We start from the raw sequence: 13,919 nt of genomic DNA on the forward strand, positions 1-13,919 counted from the left end.
TCAGCAGATGAGCGGACCTCTGGCGATCGATCTTGCCTCCAAGATAGTGCTTCAACCCCTGGCCATTCACTGTAAATTTTCTGTTAGAATTTTCTTCCTGTATTTCCACATAACCATATGGTGAAGCTCTGGTAACCACAAACGGTCCTGACCACCGGGATTTCAACTTCCCGGGAAAGAATTTGAGCCTTGAATTATACAGAAGCACTCTCTGTCCTGGCTCAAAGACTTTGATGGCAATCTTCTTGTCATGCAGTAACTTGGTTCGCTCCTTATAGAGCTTGGCATTCTCATAAGATGAATATCTGAATTCATCAAGCTCATTCAACTGAAGCATTCGCTTGATTCCTGCAGCTTCTAAATCAAGATTCAAATATCGGATTGCCCAGTAAGCTTTATGCTCTAACTCAACTGGCAAGTGATAGGCTTTGCCATAGACCAATTGAAAAGGGGACATGCCAATAGGAGTCTTGTACGCTGTCCGGTATGCCCAGAGAGCATCATCAAGCTTCCTAGACCAGTCCTTTCTTGAAACACTGACGGTCTTCTCTAGAATTCTCTTGAGTTCCCTGTTGGAAACTTCAACCTGTCCACTTGTCTGAGGGTGATAGGGGGTTGCCACCTTATGACGGACTCCATATCTTTGCAGAAGAGAATCCAGCTATCTGTTACAGAAGTGACTTCCTCCATCACTAATGAGTATCCTTGGGACACCAAACCGGCTAAAGATATACCTCTGAAGAAAGCTCATTACCACCTTGGCATCATTGGTGGGTAGAGCCACCGCTTCCACCCACTTTGACACATAATCAACTGCCACTAGAATATAGTTGTTTGAATTTGAGGGTGGGAAAGGTCCCATGAAATCAATACCCCACACATCAAACAACTCAACCTCAAGAATCCTCTGCTGTGGCATTTCATGGTTGGCAGGGAGATTTGTGGCTTTTTCACATCTGTCACAGTGTTTTACAAATGCTCTTGAGTCTCTGAAGAGAGTCGGCTAGTAAAACCCGCTCTGAACGACCTTTGTAGCTGTCCTTTCACCACCAAAGTGGCCTCCATACTCAGAACCATGACAGTGCCAAAGAATCTGTTATTTTTCTTTATATGGAACACATCTCCGGATGATACCATCTGAACACCTCTTAAAAAGGTATGGTTCCTCCCAAATGTAGTACTTTGCATCAGTCAATAGCTTCTTCACTTGTTGCCTATTGTACTCCCTTGGAATAAAATTCATGGCCTTATAATTTGCAATGTCTGCAAACCATGGAGCCTGCTGAATGAGGAACAATTTCTCATCCGGAAACGTCTCAGTCACAGCTGTGGGTAGTTGTACTCCTGCTTCAGGCTCAATTCTGGAGAGATGGTCAACTACTTGATTTTCTGACCCTTTCCTGTCTTTTATCTCAATATCAAACTCCTGAAGGAGCAACACCCATCTGATTAATCTTGGTTTAGAATCCTGCTTAGTTAGAAGGTACTTCAGAGCATCATGATCAGTATAGACAATAACCTTAGAACTAAGTAAATAGGACCTAAACTTATCAATAGCATACACAACAGCTAATAATTCTTTTTCTGTAGTTGTGTAATTCTTTTGGGCATCATTGAGCACACGACTGGCATAGTAAATGACATGTACAAGCTTATCATGCCTCTGTCCTAAAACAGCTCCTATAGCAAAATTACTAGCATCACACATTAATTCAAATGGTAAATCCCAGTCAGGGGGAGCTATAATGGGAGCAGAGGTAAGGTTTGCTTTCAGAGTTTCAAAAGCATGTAGACAAGCAGAATCAAAGACAAAAGGAACATCAGCAACTAACAGGTTGCTTAAAGGTTTAGCAATTTTAGAAAAATTCTTTATAAATCTTCTATAAAATCCTGCATGACCTAAGAAACTCCTGACTGCCTTAACATTAGTTGGTGGTGGTAATTTTTCAATTACCTCCACCTTTCTCTATCAACTTCAATTCCCTTACTTGAAATCCGGTGTCCAAGAACAATACCTTCTATAACCATAAAATGGCATTTTTCTCAATTTAAAACAAGGTTTGATTCTTGGCACCGTTTCAAGACAAGAGATAAATGCTTAAGGCAGGATTCAAAAGAATACCAAAGACAGAAAAGTCATCCATAAATACCTTAATAAAGTTTTCTACCATATCAGAAAAAATTGAAAGCATACACCTCTGAAAAGTTACTAGAGCATTGCAAAGTCCAAAAGGCATTCTTCTGTAGGCAAATACTCCAAAGGGGCATGTGAATGTTGTCTTCTCTTGATCTTGAAGGTCTACTGCAATTTGGTTATATCCATAATATCCATCTAAAAAGTAATAAAATGCATGACCAGCTAACCTTTCAAGCATCTGATCAATGAAAGGCAGGGGGAAGTGATCCTTCCTGGTAGCAGTGTTGAGCCTCCTGTAGTCTATACACATTCTCCATCTTGTGACTGTTCTTGTAGGAATAAGCTCATTCTCTTCATTCTTGATCACTGTCATCCCTCCGTTCTTGGGAACTACATGCACATGACTTACCCAAGAACTGTCAGAAATAGGGTAAATAATACATGCTTCCCATAGTTTCATTACCTCTTTTTAGACCACCTCTTTCATAGTTGGATTGAGTCTCCTCTGTGGTTGCACAACTGGTTTAGCATCATCTTCAAAGAGGATCTTGTGCATGCACTTGGTTGGACTAATCCCCTTCAAGTCACTAATGGTCCATCTAATAGCTGTTTTATGGCTCCTGAGCACTGAAATAAGCGCCTCTTCCTCTTCAGGCTTCATGGAAGAGCTAATAATCACTGGATAGGAACCATTCTCACCCAAGAACACATATTTCAAAGAAGGAGGTAAATCTTTAAGCTCAAGCTTGGGGGCTCCCTCCTCTGCTTTAGGCGTGTGGACTAGTTCCTTCTGGGGTGGTGAATCATCAATTTCAACTAATTCATACTCAGAAACAGGTTCCAGAATGTCATCAAGTACCTCAGCTTCCAGTACTTCTTGAACAAGTGGTTCAACAACATCAATTCTCATACACCCTTCAGAATCATTAGGGTGTTTGAGAGCTTCAAAAACATTAAGGACCACCTGTTCTTCATTGACCCTCAGGGTTAATTCACCCTTTTGTACATCAATCAGAGCTCTATCTATAGCTAAAAAGGGTCTACCAAGAATAATAGAGGATTTTACATCCTCTTCCATGTCTAATATAACAAAATCAACAGAAAAAATAAATGGTCCTACTTTCACAAGTAAATCCTCAACAACACCCACAGGTAATTTAATAGAAAGATCAGCAAGTTGAAGAGAAATACGAGTGGGTTTTACCTCCTCAATTTGAAGCTTTTTCATCACTGAAAGTGGCATGAGATTGATGCTGGCTCCAATATCACATAAAGCTCTCTGAATGGTGACATCTCCAATGGTGCAAGGAATCACAAAGCTCCCTGGATTTTGCATTTTCTCAGGAAGTTTATGTTGAATAATAGCACTGCATTCCTTGGTTAACACCATGGTTTCTTGCTCCTTCCAATTCCTCTTGTTAGTCAATAATTCTTTCATAAATTTAGCATAGAGAGGCATTTGCTCAAGAGCCTCTGCAAAAGGAATGTTGATTTGTAACTTCTTGAAGACATCTAAAAATTTAGAGAACTACTTTTCTTTGGAAGCCTTCTGAAGTCTCTGAGGATATGACATTTTTGGCTTGTATTCAGGAGCCTTTGGCAATGTAGGATACGCGTCAAGAGAGTCAGGGAACGGGTTATCTGCACGCTTTGGAGGGGCGTGCTCCACTTTTTCCTTCTTCTCCTCTGGAGCTTTCTTTTCAACTAGCTCTTCATTGGCCCTTGTCTTAGAGCCAGCTATTTTTCCACTTCTCAATTGAATGGCCTTGCAATCTTCTCTTGGGTTCACCATTGTATCACCTGAAAATGTACTTGTGGACCTCTCAGGTATTTGCTTGTTCAGTTGGCCTATTTGTACCTCTAAGTTTATAATGGAGGCTCTGGTTTCCTGCATAAAACTCCTCATCATCTCCCAATTAGAATCTTCTTGGGATTTAAAGTTTGCCTGTTGAGGTGGTTGTTGCTGCTGAGACTGAAATTTGTGGTTATTGTGATTGTTCTGTTAGAAGCCGCCCTGAGAATTATTGTTGAAATTTTGAGTTCTCTGAGGTTAGTCCCTCCACCCAAAATTTGGGTGATTTCTCCACCCTTGATTGTATGTCTTAGAATATGAATCATTATTGGGATTTCTAGGACCACTCCCCATGTAATTGACCTGTTCAGAAGAACATTAAGCATAGTCATAATTATCATTTTGCACAAAGTTACCTGTCATGTCATAAAAGACCTCTTGAGGTGAGTTGTGGGTGTTGATGGCTGAGGCTTGCATGCCACCCATCTGTTGAGTAAGTAGACTTATTTGCTGAGACATAAGCTTATTCTGAGCAAGAAGAGCATCAAGAGCTTCTACTTCCATAACAGCTTTCTTTTGAGAAGCCTCAGAGTTCACAGGATTCCTGTTAGATGAGTATAGATATTGGTTACTAGCAACCAATTCAATCAGCTCAATAGTCTCCTCCGGTGTCTTCTTCTTGTGCAATGAACCACCTGCAGAATTATCTAAGCACATCTTGGACATTTCACCCAAGCCTTCATAAAAGATATCTAGTTGGGTCCATTTAAAGAACATGTCCGGAGGACATTGCCTAATCAGTAGCTTGTACCTCTCCCAAGATTCATAAAGAGTTTCACCATCCCTCTGCCTGAAGGTCTGAACTTCCACCCTAAGCTTAGTCAGCTTCTTTGGTGGGAAAAATTTAGTAAGAAACTCAATAACAACCTTGTCCCAAGTATTCAAACTCTCCTTGAGTTGGGAATCTAGCCATAGCTTTGCTCCATCCCTCAGAGCAAACGGGAAGAGCATGAGTTTGTACACCTCTGGGTTCACTCCATTTGTCTTCACAGTATCACAAATCTGCAGAAAATTAGAAATAAATTGATTTGGGTCTTCGTGGGGAAGACCATGATACTGGCAGTTTTGTTGCACCAGGGTGACCAATTGTGGCTTCAACTCAAAGTTGTTCGCAGTTATAGGAGGCACCACAATGCTTTTACCATAAAGATCTGCAATAGGAGCAGAGTAAGAGCCAGGCACTCTCCTTTGTTCTTCATTCCCATTCAGATTTACCACATTGGCATTAACAGCATTATTGTGATCCATAGTGGATTCTGCAGGCTTGCAAAGTCTTGCTTGTTGTAAACGTCACCTACAAGTCCTTTCAGGTTCAAGATCAAAGTCTAACAGAGGTTCCTTGTTTCTGTTTCTGCACATAAACAAACAGAAAACAAGAAAAGATGAGATTCTCTACGTCAGAGTGTAGAGAAGTCCCAGTGAGGTATCATGTGTAAAATAATAAAATAAAAATACTAAATAAAATAAATAAATAAATTATCAACCGCCAATTCCTTTGTCACTTAATTCCAATTAGAGGGTAAAGTTCAATTCTAGTTTATATGCCACAAAAAATCCTAATTACTCAAATATAAGAGAATTATATGTCACGTATCCCGTTAAATCCAAATAATTAGAAATTTAGGAGAATATGTTTTCAAGCTGTTGTTCACGTAAAGAGCTTTTCCAAGTTATACAAGAACTCAATTAGAAAGAGGATCATACTTCCGTTCCACCCAATTTCATAAAATAAAGAACGAAAATGATTCTTGAATTATATGAATCAATACATGAATTCAAACAGAAAAATAATAGAATCAATCCATACAATAGACAGAGCTCCTAACCTTAACAGTGGAGGTTTAGTTGCTCATGGAAAAGAGTGAAAACTAGGATTCTGGTAAACTGTAAATTGGACTGAGGTGGAATAATGTGGAATCCCCCTGTTGGAATCCCTTTTTATATCTAATCCTAATTAATTTAAAATCTATCTTCTTAAAACTAAAATAATATCTTTTCCTAAAAATAAGATTTAAATTTAAATCATAATTAATTAAATAATCAAGTCTTCAATTGATGGATGGGGACCACTTGTTTCGTCCATTCTGCAGCTTCTAATCTGTGTTTTCTGGGCTGAAAACTAGGTCAAAATAGTAGTCAAAATCGCCCCCAGTGTTTTCTGCGTTTTTTGAATGTCGCACATGTCACGCGTACGCGTCAGTGATGCGTACCCGTCGATGGCCTTTTTCGCGTGTCACGCGTACGCATCAAGTACGCGCACGCGTTGCTGAGTAACTTTGCTTTTCACGCGTACGCATCAGGCACGCGCATGCGTTGCTCCTCGCTGGTCAGCTTCATGGTTTCTTCTCTTTCTCTGCAGAAACTCCATCAATTCCATTCGAATGCTACCTAAAATTAATAAAATTGCACACGATTCAAAGTAGCATCCATAATGGCTAAAAGATAATTAATTCTTGATAAAACTTAACAAATTAAATACAAATTCACTAGGAAAAGGTAAGAAAGATGCTCACGCATCAGCTGACGATATTCAGATTCAAAGGTACGTGAAGTGCCACATAATGTTATTATTCGGGACATTTATTTTTGGAGATAAGTCTGGGGCATGGGTGTACTAGAAGTTTCTACCGTTACTGCGTAACTTTGCTGGGATCATATAATTTAGTTGGGGGATCGGCATGCCTGACACACCTATATAGAGCATTGTGTAGGACAACTCGTGTCGACTGCAATGAGATTGATGGTCGACTGACACTTTTGCTTACTTGTGCTTGGATCCGTCTACCATATCTTGTGCTGATTCCTGGCAATCCTCGACTATTTCCAATTGCAAACAGGTAAATTTAATTACTATCAGCTTTGTAAAATTGTAGTACGCTGTATTTTAAATTTAATTGATAAAAGTTCATTAACGAATTGTCTGATGTCAGGTGGCGTAACTGGGAGCGTGCTGATCGGCCTTACAGATATCGTAGTCTTGCTCACTTTAGGAGAGTATTGGATGATGTGCAAGAAGGATAGGTATGTTGTAATAAGTATTTGTATTTGTTTAGCCATATTAGTATTTGGTGTGTAAGCCTCACCCTGCTCGCGTAAACGCAAATAACGCGTCTTGTACTCGTGAACCGTCCTCAAATATCCTGTCAATATAAAAAAATGTCCCACTATAAACAACGTTCATTATAATAACTGCGTCTAAGAATAACTATAATAGTAATAACGATACCGATATTAATGATAAGCTTCTGTAGATATGGATGCCTTGAACTTTCTCAAGAAGTTAGACTCTGTGTCTGATACAAAACATGTGGAATACTCTGGGAGGAGGCCAAGCTCCATTACTACGAGCAATAGCTGACTTGATGGAATCGTGCCGATCGGAGATAAGGCCCCCACACCATCACGTGTCACAACATGTTGTCGCAAGTTACTAAGAAAAAAGTAACAAGCCTCAGATGTCTCTCCCTCAACTATCACAAATGCAATAGGCACGATGGTGGCCCTAGTACAGGTGTGACTACCGTTGTACCTCCTTATCTCCCAATAGTACTTCCTGGACATTTTGCTCACCCTAATCAGCCAATTACAACCTGCGCTGTATTGGGTACATTTAGCATAGAATGTTGTCGGTTCAGACTCATGTACCTGATAATCTACACCTCTACTGATGGTATAATCTTTCATCGCCTTAATTATTGCCTCCTTAGAATTGAATTTCATTCCTACGGTAAATTCACCATCCGTCATAACAGGAAGCTCTGCTGCAATTATGCCAAAAAATTTATATTTCGATAAAAAATTCTCAAATACGTGTCGCATTAATAAAATTTATGATCCGTAAATCAAGAATAAATCATTCAAAAGTTAATAAGATTATCAAATGATATTTAATAAGTTAATAACTACAAGAGAATGCGAATTACTAAACTCCTCAACATACATGTTTACTTGATAATTAAGAATTAAACAATTACAAATTATATGCTATATTTTTCAATATTTATCGATGCCTTAAATATTTTACCTATAAATCATAATTTAAAATTATTACATACCTGCATTTATATTGAGAAAATTCCAGTGCATGCATGGCCTCCAAATCCAACGACCGCATGAAAGTCAGCTCCTCAAATAGCTACTGGTTTGCTAGTGCATTTGCCACATCCACCACATCTGCCGCCATAGCATCGTCAGCTTGATCTTCGTCTACACCCGGATCAACCACCTCATAATTACTTCCAAACTCTTCCTCACTATCACTGTTGTAATCTTCCAATTCAATATCTCGGTCTGCCGCAGATTGCTCGAATTCAACATACAGTTCGATGAACAATATTCGAGACCGACTTTCTAGATACACTAAAAATATTTCTTGCATGCTCGCTTCATCGGTCACGTATTTCGTTTAAAATTGAACGAACCCACCAAATACAGATATAGGATATCTGTACAGAATACATGACACTCTCCTAGATATTTGAGAATCCATCTTCTCACAAATCACACCTTTTAATTCTTCAAATGATAGTGTAAATGAAATTATAATATCTAATGGATTTTCACATACAAATTTCACTCCTTCAGATGTTTATAATAAAATTTGACCATGATAATATACTTTTAACAACACTTTATCATTCATGATAATAGAGAAAAAGAGAAAGAGCAGAGACGAGCTTCAGAGATTTGAAGAGAAGAGTGTGAGAAGAAGAAGACGAACATGATGGCTTGGTGTTTGGTTAGTATATATAAAACTGAAATCGGACCATCCGACCGCTTTTTTACTGGTTCAAATTATTTTTGAAAACTAAAATCGGACAATCCGATTAGTGGCACGGCCCGCCAAAAAATATTTTTTGCGAGAAATTGGTGGGTCCGATTTCATAGCCCACTACCAAAAAATTCGTTCCGCACACGAGAAATCGCTGGATCCGATTTCATATCCCATACAAAATTTTGTGCTACACACTTAAAATCCGCACACCAAAAATATTTTTTGCGAGAAATCACTGGATCCGATTTCATTGAAAAAAAATTGAACTCAGCCGGCATGAAATTGGAGGGTCCGATTTCTTTGTGACCAAAATGTTAGCCAACACAAATCGGACGGTCCAATTTGTGTTCCCTCCACCTCTCAGAAATCGGACCATCGGACCATCCGATTTCTTCCCATCAACTAATCGCCATCACAACAGTGTGAAACACCTCTAACATTCATAACTAGGCGTTACACCAAACTAGGTGTCATATCCAAAAAAAATTAGCCAATTATTTATTATTAAACCCTCCATTTTTGTGTTGTTTTGTTTTTTTTTTTTATGGAGGCCCTTCTTTACCTCCTCTCCAAAACTCTCCAAATATATATACAATGATACAATTGATGAAAACGCACTTGTTTCTGCTGCTAGAATTTATTGTGTGCTGCAAGAATTTATTGTATCCACTGACGCACCAAATTAAACAACACACATGACGAAAATAAAACTAGAGAGAAACTAGCATTGATCTTCTTCACTTTCTCTGCTAGTAATACAAAACAAAAAGAAGAAAAACAAAAATAGAAACCACAACCATTATAAATTGAAAACACACTATCCTTTATTCTTCAACAACACTACTAGAGCACCATATCTCAAAAGAATAATATAGTAATATAACACCTTAGCTTCATGATCATTACAATGCACGTTATTATCATCATTATGAGAATGGTGATGATGGCAGTGCCCATAGAAGGAGGAGAAACTGGACGTGCGTTCTTTGTGTTTGGAGACTCGCTGGTTGACAGTGGAAACAACAATTACTTGCCAACTACTGCGCGAGCCGACACTCTTCCTTACGGCGTCGACTACCCTACTCATCACCCCACCGGTCGCTTCTCCAACGGCTTCAACCTCCCTGACCTCATTAGTAAGTTCACATACACACACTACTTTAATTTTATTAGTACCTTGTTATTCAAGATAAATAAATAAACTTCTAAAATAATAACTCTAACAAAATGAATTAGATATTAAATAATATGTATTTTTCAAAGAATACAGGAATTATATTTTGATTTTTTTTTTAAATAATTTAAAAAATAACATGTTCTTATTCTTAAAATTTGAGAAATTTATGTATAATAATTTTTTTGAATGACTGATTAAAAAAAAAATAGAAATCAGGTTTTGTTCTAATTTTTATTTTTTTTTCATCTTCTTTTCGAATAGTTATCTAAATATTTTCACAAAAATTAGTTTAAATATATAAATCATTTGCTAAACACAATTTATTTGCCACTTATAAAAAATATAATACTATTTTTATTTTTATTATGTTTTTGAATTTTTTAACTATTTATTTGTATCTTTCGAAGTTATTTAATTTTTGTCAGCAATACAAATATTATTTTGGTGTTTCACAAAAAAAAAACATAGAAGGGTTTTCAAATAAAATGTTTAAGCTAACTATTCTTTAACTTGATTTCTAGAAAAATTGAATAAATCTTTATTTAATTGAAAATATGAGAATGTCTTTTATTTTTTAAAGCGTTAGATATTAATGTGTCCGTGGTTATGAATGTTTATATTTATTGGGACGTTGATTACTATGACTGTTTGGTATCTATAGCCATGCATGCTCTTGACGATGTCATTTCAGTGGGGTCGTCAAACCGATCGCCTTAATTCTCACTCATTTAAGCCTACGAGTTCAAACACTTAAACAGTTAAACTTGTGGATCTCATTATTTATCAAGTATTTACGGCTTTGCAGAAATAGAGAATTAAGGGTCTGTTTCGCGAAATTTTAAAAGTAATTTTTTTTTTATTTTTCTTTATAAAAAGTAGTAATATTAATGTTTAGTGTAATTTTTAAAATTAAATTACAGTTTTTTAAAAAGGTATTTATGAGTTTATAGAAAAATTAAAAAAATGATTTTTCTCCAAATACTACTATTTTTTATCACATTTTTATTTTTTAGATTTTTATTACTTAATACNNAAATATATAGATACTTCAATAATTTTAACCGTTAATTTTAATTATATATATATTAATTAAAATTAATCATTAAAATTACTGAAATATCAGTATTCCGAATACATTTGAAAACTTTTTCTCAAAACATATATCATAACAAGAGATTACTCTTTTTAAAAACAATTAAAAAAATTAAGAAGATCTATTTCTTAAGGTTAAGGGTTAATAATTAAATTTGTTGCACATAGAGTCACACTAAATCATCATCAGAGACAGAAGTTCATATTCAATCTTCTTTCTACGATAAAATTTGGAGAAACAATACTGTTAAAAATAAGAGACTAAATGAGAGAAAGAATATGTATATTATTGAGTGTATTTAAGTTGTTTAGAATGATATAATATAAAATTATATTTATAGGTGTTAAGAGAATTGTAATAATAAAAACGTAATATTCTATAATAAATATTCAGATATACTAAATAATTCTAATAAATGCTAATTGATCCTACTATATTCTGACATCCCCTCAAACTCAAGTGACAACTTGAGTTTGAAACTTATTGAAAACAACGAAATAAAAAGAAATGCATAAACTGATAGAACCGGTGCAGATGGAAGTAAGCGCAGATGGAACTGTCACTATCTCGCAGCCAAAATTGCCACTGTCTGAAGGAAGCGCAGACGAAACTACTGCGGCTGTTTGAAGGAAGTGCATACGAAATTGTCACTGTTTGAAGAAAGTGACAAAGTACGAAGAGATGGCAAATATTGACAAAAAAAAGAAAAAAAATAGCACGGAAAAAAAATATGAAAAATATGATAATGATTTCACTAGAAGAAAAATAATTTATCCTTCTCAAGGAGGATACCATAGCTTTGATACCATGTTAGAAAGGGTAAGAGAGAGCGGTAAAGAAAAGGATTGTGTGTATTCAAGTTGTTGTCGAAATGATATAATATAAAAGGATATTTATAGGTGTTAAGAGAACCGTAATAATAATAAAGACGTAATATTTTATAATAAATATTCAAATATACTAAATAATTCTAATGAATACTAATTAATCCTAATATATTCTGACAAATACAAATCATCAATTTATTTATTTGATATATAAAATTTTTATTAACTGATTTTGTTGTATCCTAACCAAAGCCATTTTCAATTAAGATATCTATTATCTTCTAAAAATATTAAAATTACAAATGGAAGATGCACCTGATAGTAATTAAGTAATAACTGATAAAATAATTGTTGTAGGCCAGCGTATTGGTTCCGAAGCAGCATTACCATACTTGAGCCCGGAAATGAGAGGACAAAACTTGTTGCTTGGTGCCAATTTCGCCTCCGCAGGAGTTGGAATCCTTAAGGACACCGGTATCCAATTTGTAAGAATGATTAATATTGTTCTCTTTTCTAATCTATTTTATTAGTTAGTGGAAATTAAAGTATTCTTCTATCATTGTAATTTAAATATGAAAAAAGATAAACACAGACTCTAATAACTTCAAAAAATATCATAAATATTTTAAAATTTTTAAAAGTAAAAATGAAACGTATATTTATGTGAAATTGATGGTTAAAAATTATTAGACAATGATTTAGTTAAATTTATCAAATTATCTAATAATTTTTAAATATCAACTTTATAAAAAGATAATTGCATATAAATTTTTACCTTTAACTAATATCAAAATTTATGTGGATGTGTTGTTTAACACACGCAGGAGGGGATATTAAGAATATACCAACAGTTTGCATTGTTCCAACAATACCAAGAACGGTTAGGTTTTGAAGTAGGGGCAGCGGAGGCAGAGAGAATAGTGAATGGATCATTGGTACTAATAACACTTGGTAGCAACGACTTTGTTAACAACTATTTCTATCCACCAAACTCTGCTAGGTCTCTCCAATTCACTATTCCCAAATTCTGCTCCTATGTTATCTCTGAGTACAGAAAAATCCTTATGGTAATTCTTCGACCCCTCCCTTTTATATTTGTGTTCTTGGCTTCTTGCTATTCATTGTCAGGAGAAAAAAAAGTCATGATTTTAAATTGTACGTGCAGTTAATCCTAGTTGTGATACCATATGGTTGTAAAGACTACAAAATTTGTTATATTTTAATTGAGATTAGAATATCAAAAGTTGCTATATTTGAGTTTAATTATGTAACATGACTGATAGTTTTACAGTCAATATATAATTGATAATAAACAGAAAAAGAAAAAGCAAGAAATTAACTAGTTAAATATTTTTCTTTTACAAAAGAAAACTTAAATTAAGGTTGTTAACTATATTAATAAGAGAATGTTAAGGGATCAATATTTTCTTTTTATGAATATTAGCTAACACTTAGTCACTACTCATTATCTTATTTTTATATTAGGATTTATAGTTTAGAAATGAGTACTTAGAGTTTAAAGTATTGGTGGAAAATAATAAATTTGAACAAATGGTTAAATTTGTTTTTTAAAGATCGTCCGTTCTCTATATTGTTTCTTGAAATTTTTTTTTTAAATCAAATTTATCTTTTAAAAATTTTAAGTTGATCAAATTAGTTCTTTTGGCACTTTTATTGATTATATCGTTAGAATTCGCTGATATAGTAGATTAAGTGACACCTCAACACATATTTAATAGTCCTAATTTATTGTTAAGATGATAAGTTTATGAAATTAGATCAAATCAAACATAAATAGAGAGATTTCATTGAACTAATTGCATAAATTTATCTTGTTAGGACTGCCAAGTGTGTGTGGTGGTCAGTGTTATGTGACCTAACGTACTACATCAATAAATTTTGACGTTGTCAATAACAGAAGTGATAGAAGGACTAATGTGACTAACTTAAAATTTTTGAATGACGAATTTAATTAAAAAAAATCTTTTTGAAAATTGAAAAATTTTTGGAGGCAAATTTAATTATTTACTCTAATAAATTTGGTTCATCATATAATATT

At 35.0% G+C, this 13,919-nt stretch overlaps 1 protein-coding gene across 1 annotated transcript in view; it reads left to right on the forward strand.

Moving 5' to 3' along the window:
• LOC107627096 (GDSL esterase/lipase At4g28780-like) overlaps positions 9,610-13,919 on the forward strand; it is a 5,796-nt gene continuing 1,486 nt past the window's right edge. Inside the window, exons 1-3 of the mRNA XM_021116889.1 lie at positions 9,610-9,899; positions 12,218-12,345; positions 12,685-12,999. Coding sequence (XP_020972548.1) covers positions 9,659-9,899; positions 12,218-12,345; positions 12,685-12,999 — 684 coding nt within the window. The 5' untranslated portion in view covers positions 9,610-9,658. The remainder of the gene's footprint in view (positions 9,900-12,217; positions 12,346-12,684; positions 13,000-13,919) is intronic.

Source organism: Arachis ipaensis, chromosome B02 (genome assembly GCF_000816755.2).
Source record: "Arachis ipaensis cultivar K30076 chromosome B02, Araip1.1, whole genome shotgun sequence".
NCBI lineage: Eukaryota > Viridiplantae > Streptophyta > Magnoliopsida > Fabales > Fabaceae > Arachis > Arachis ipaensis.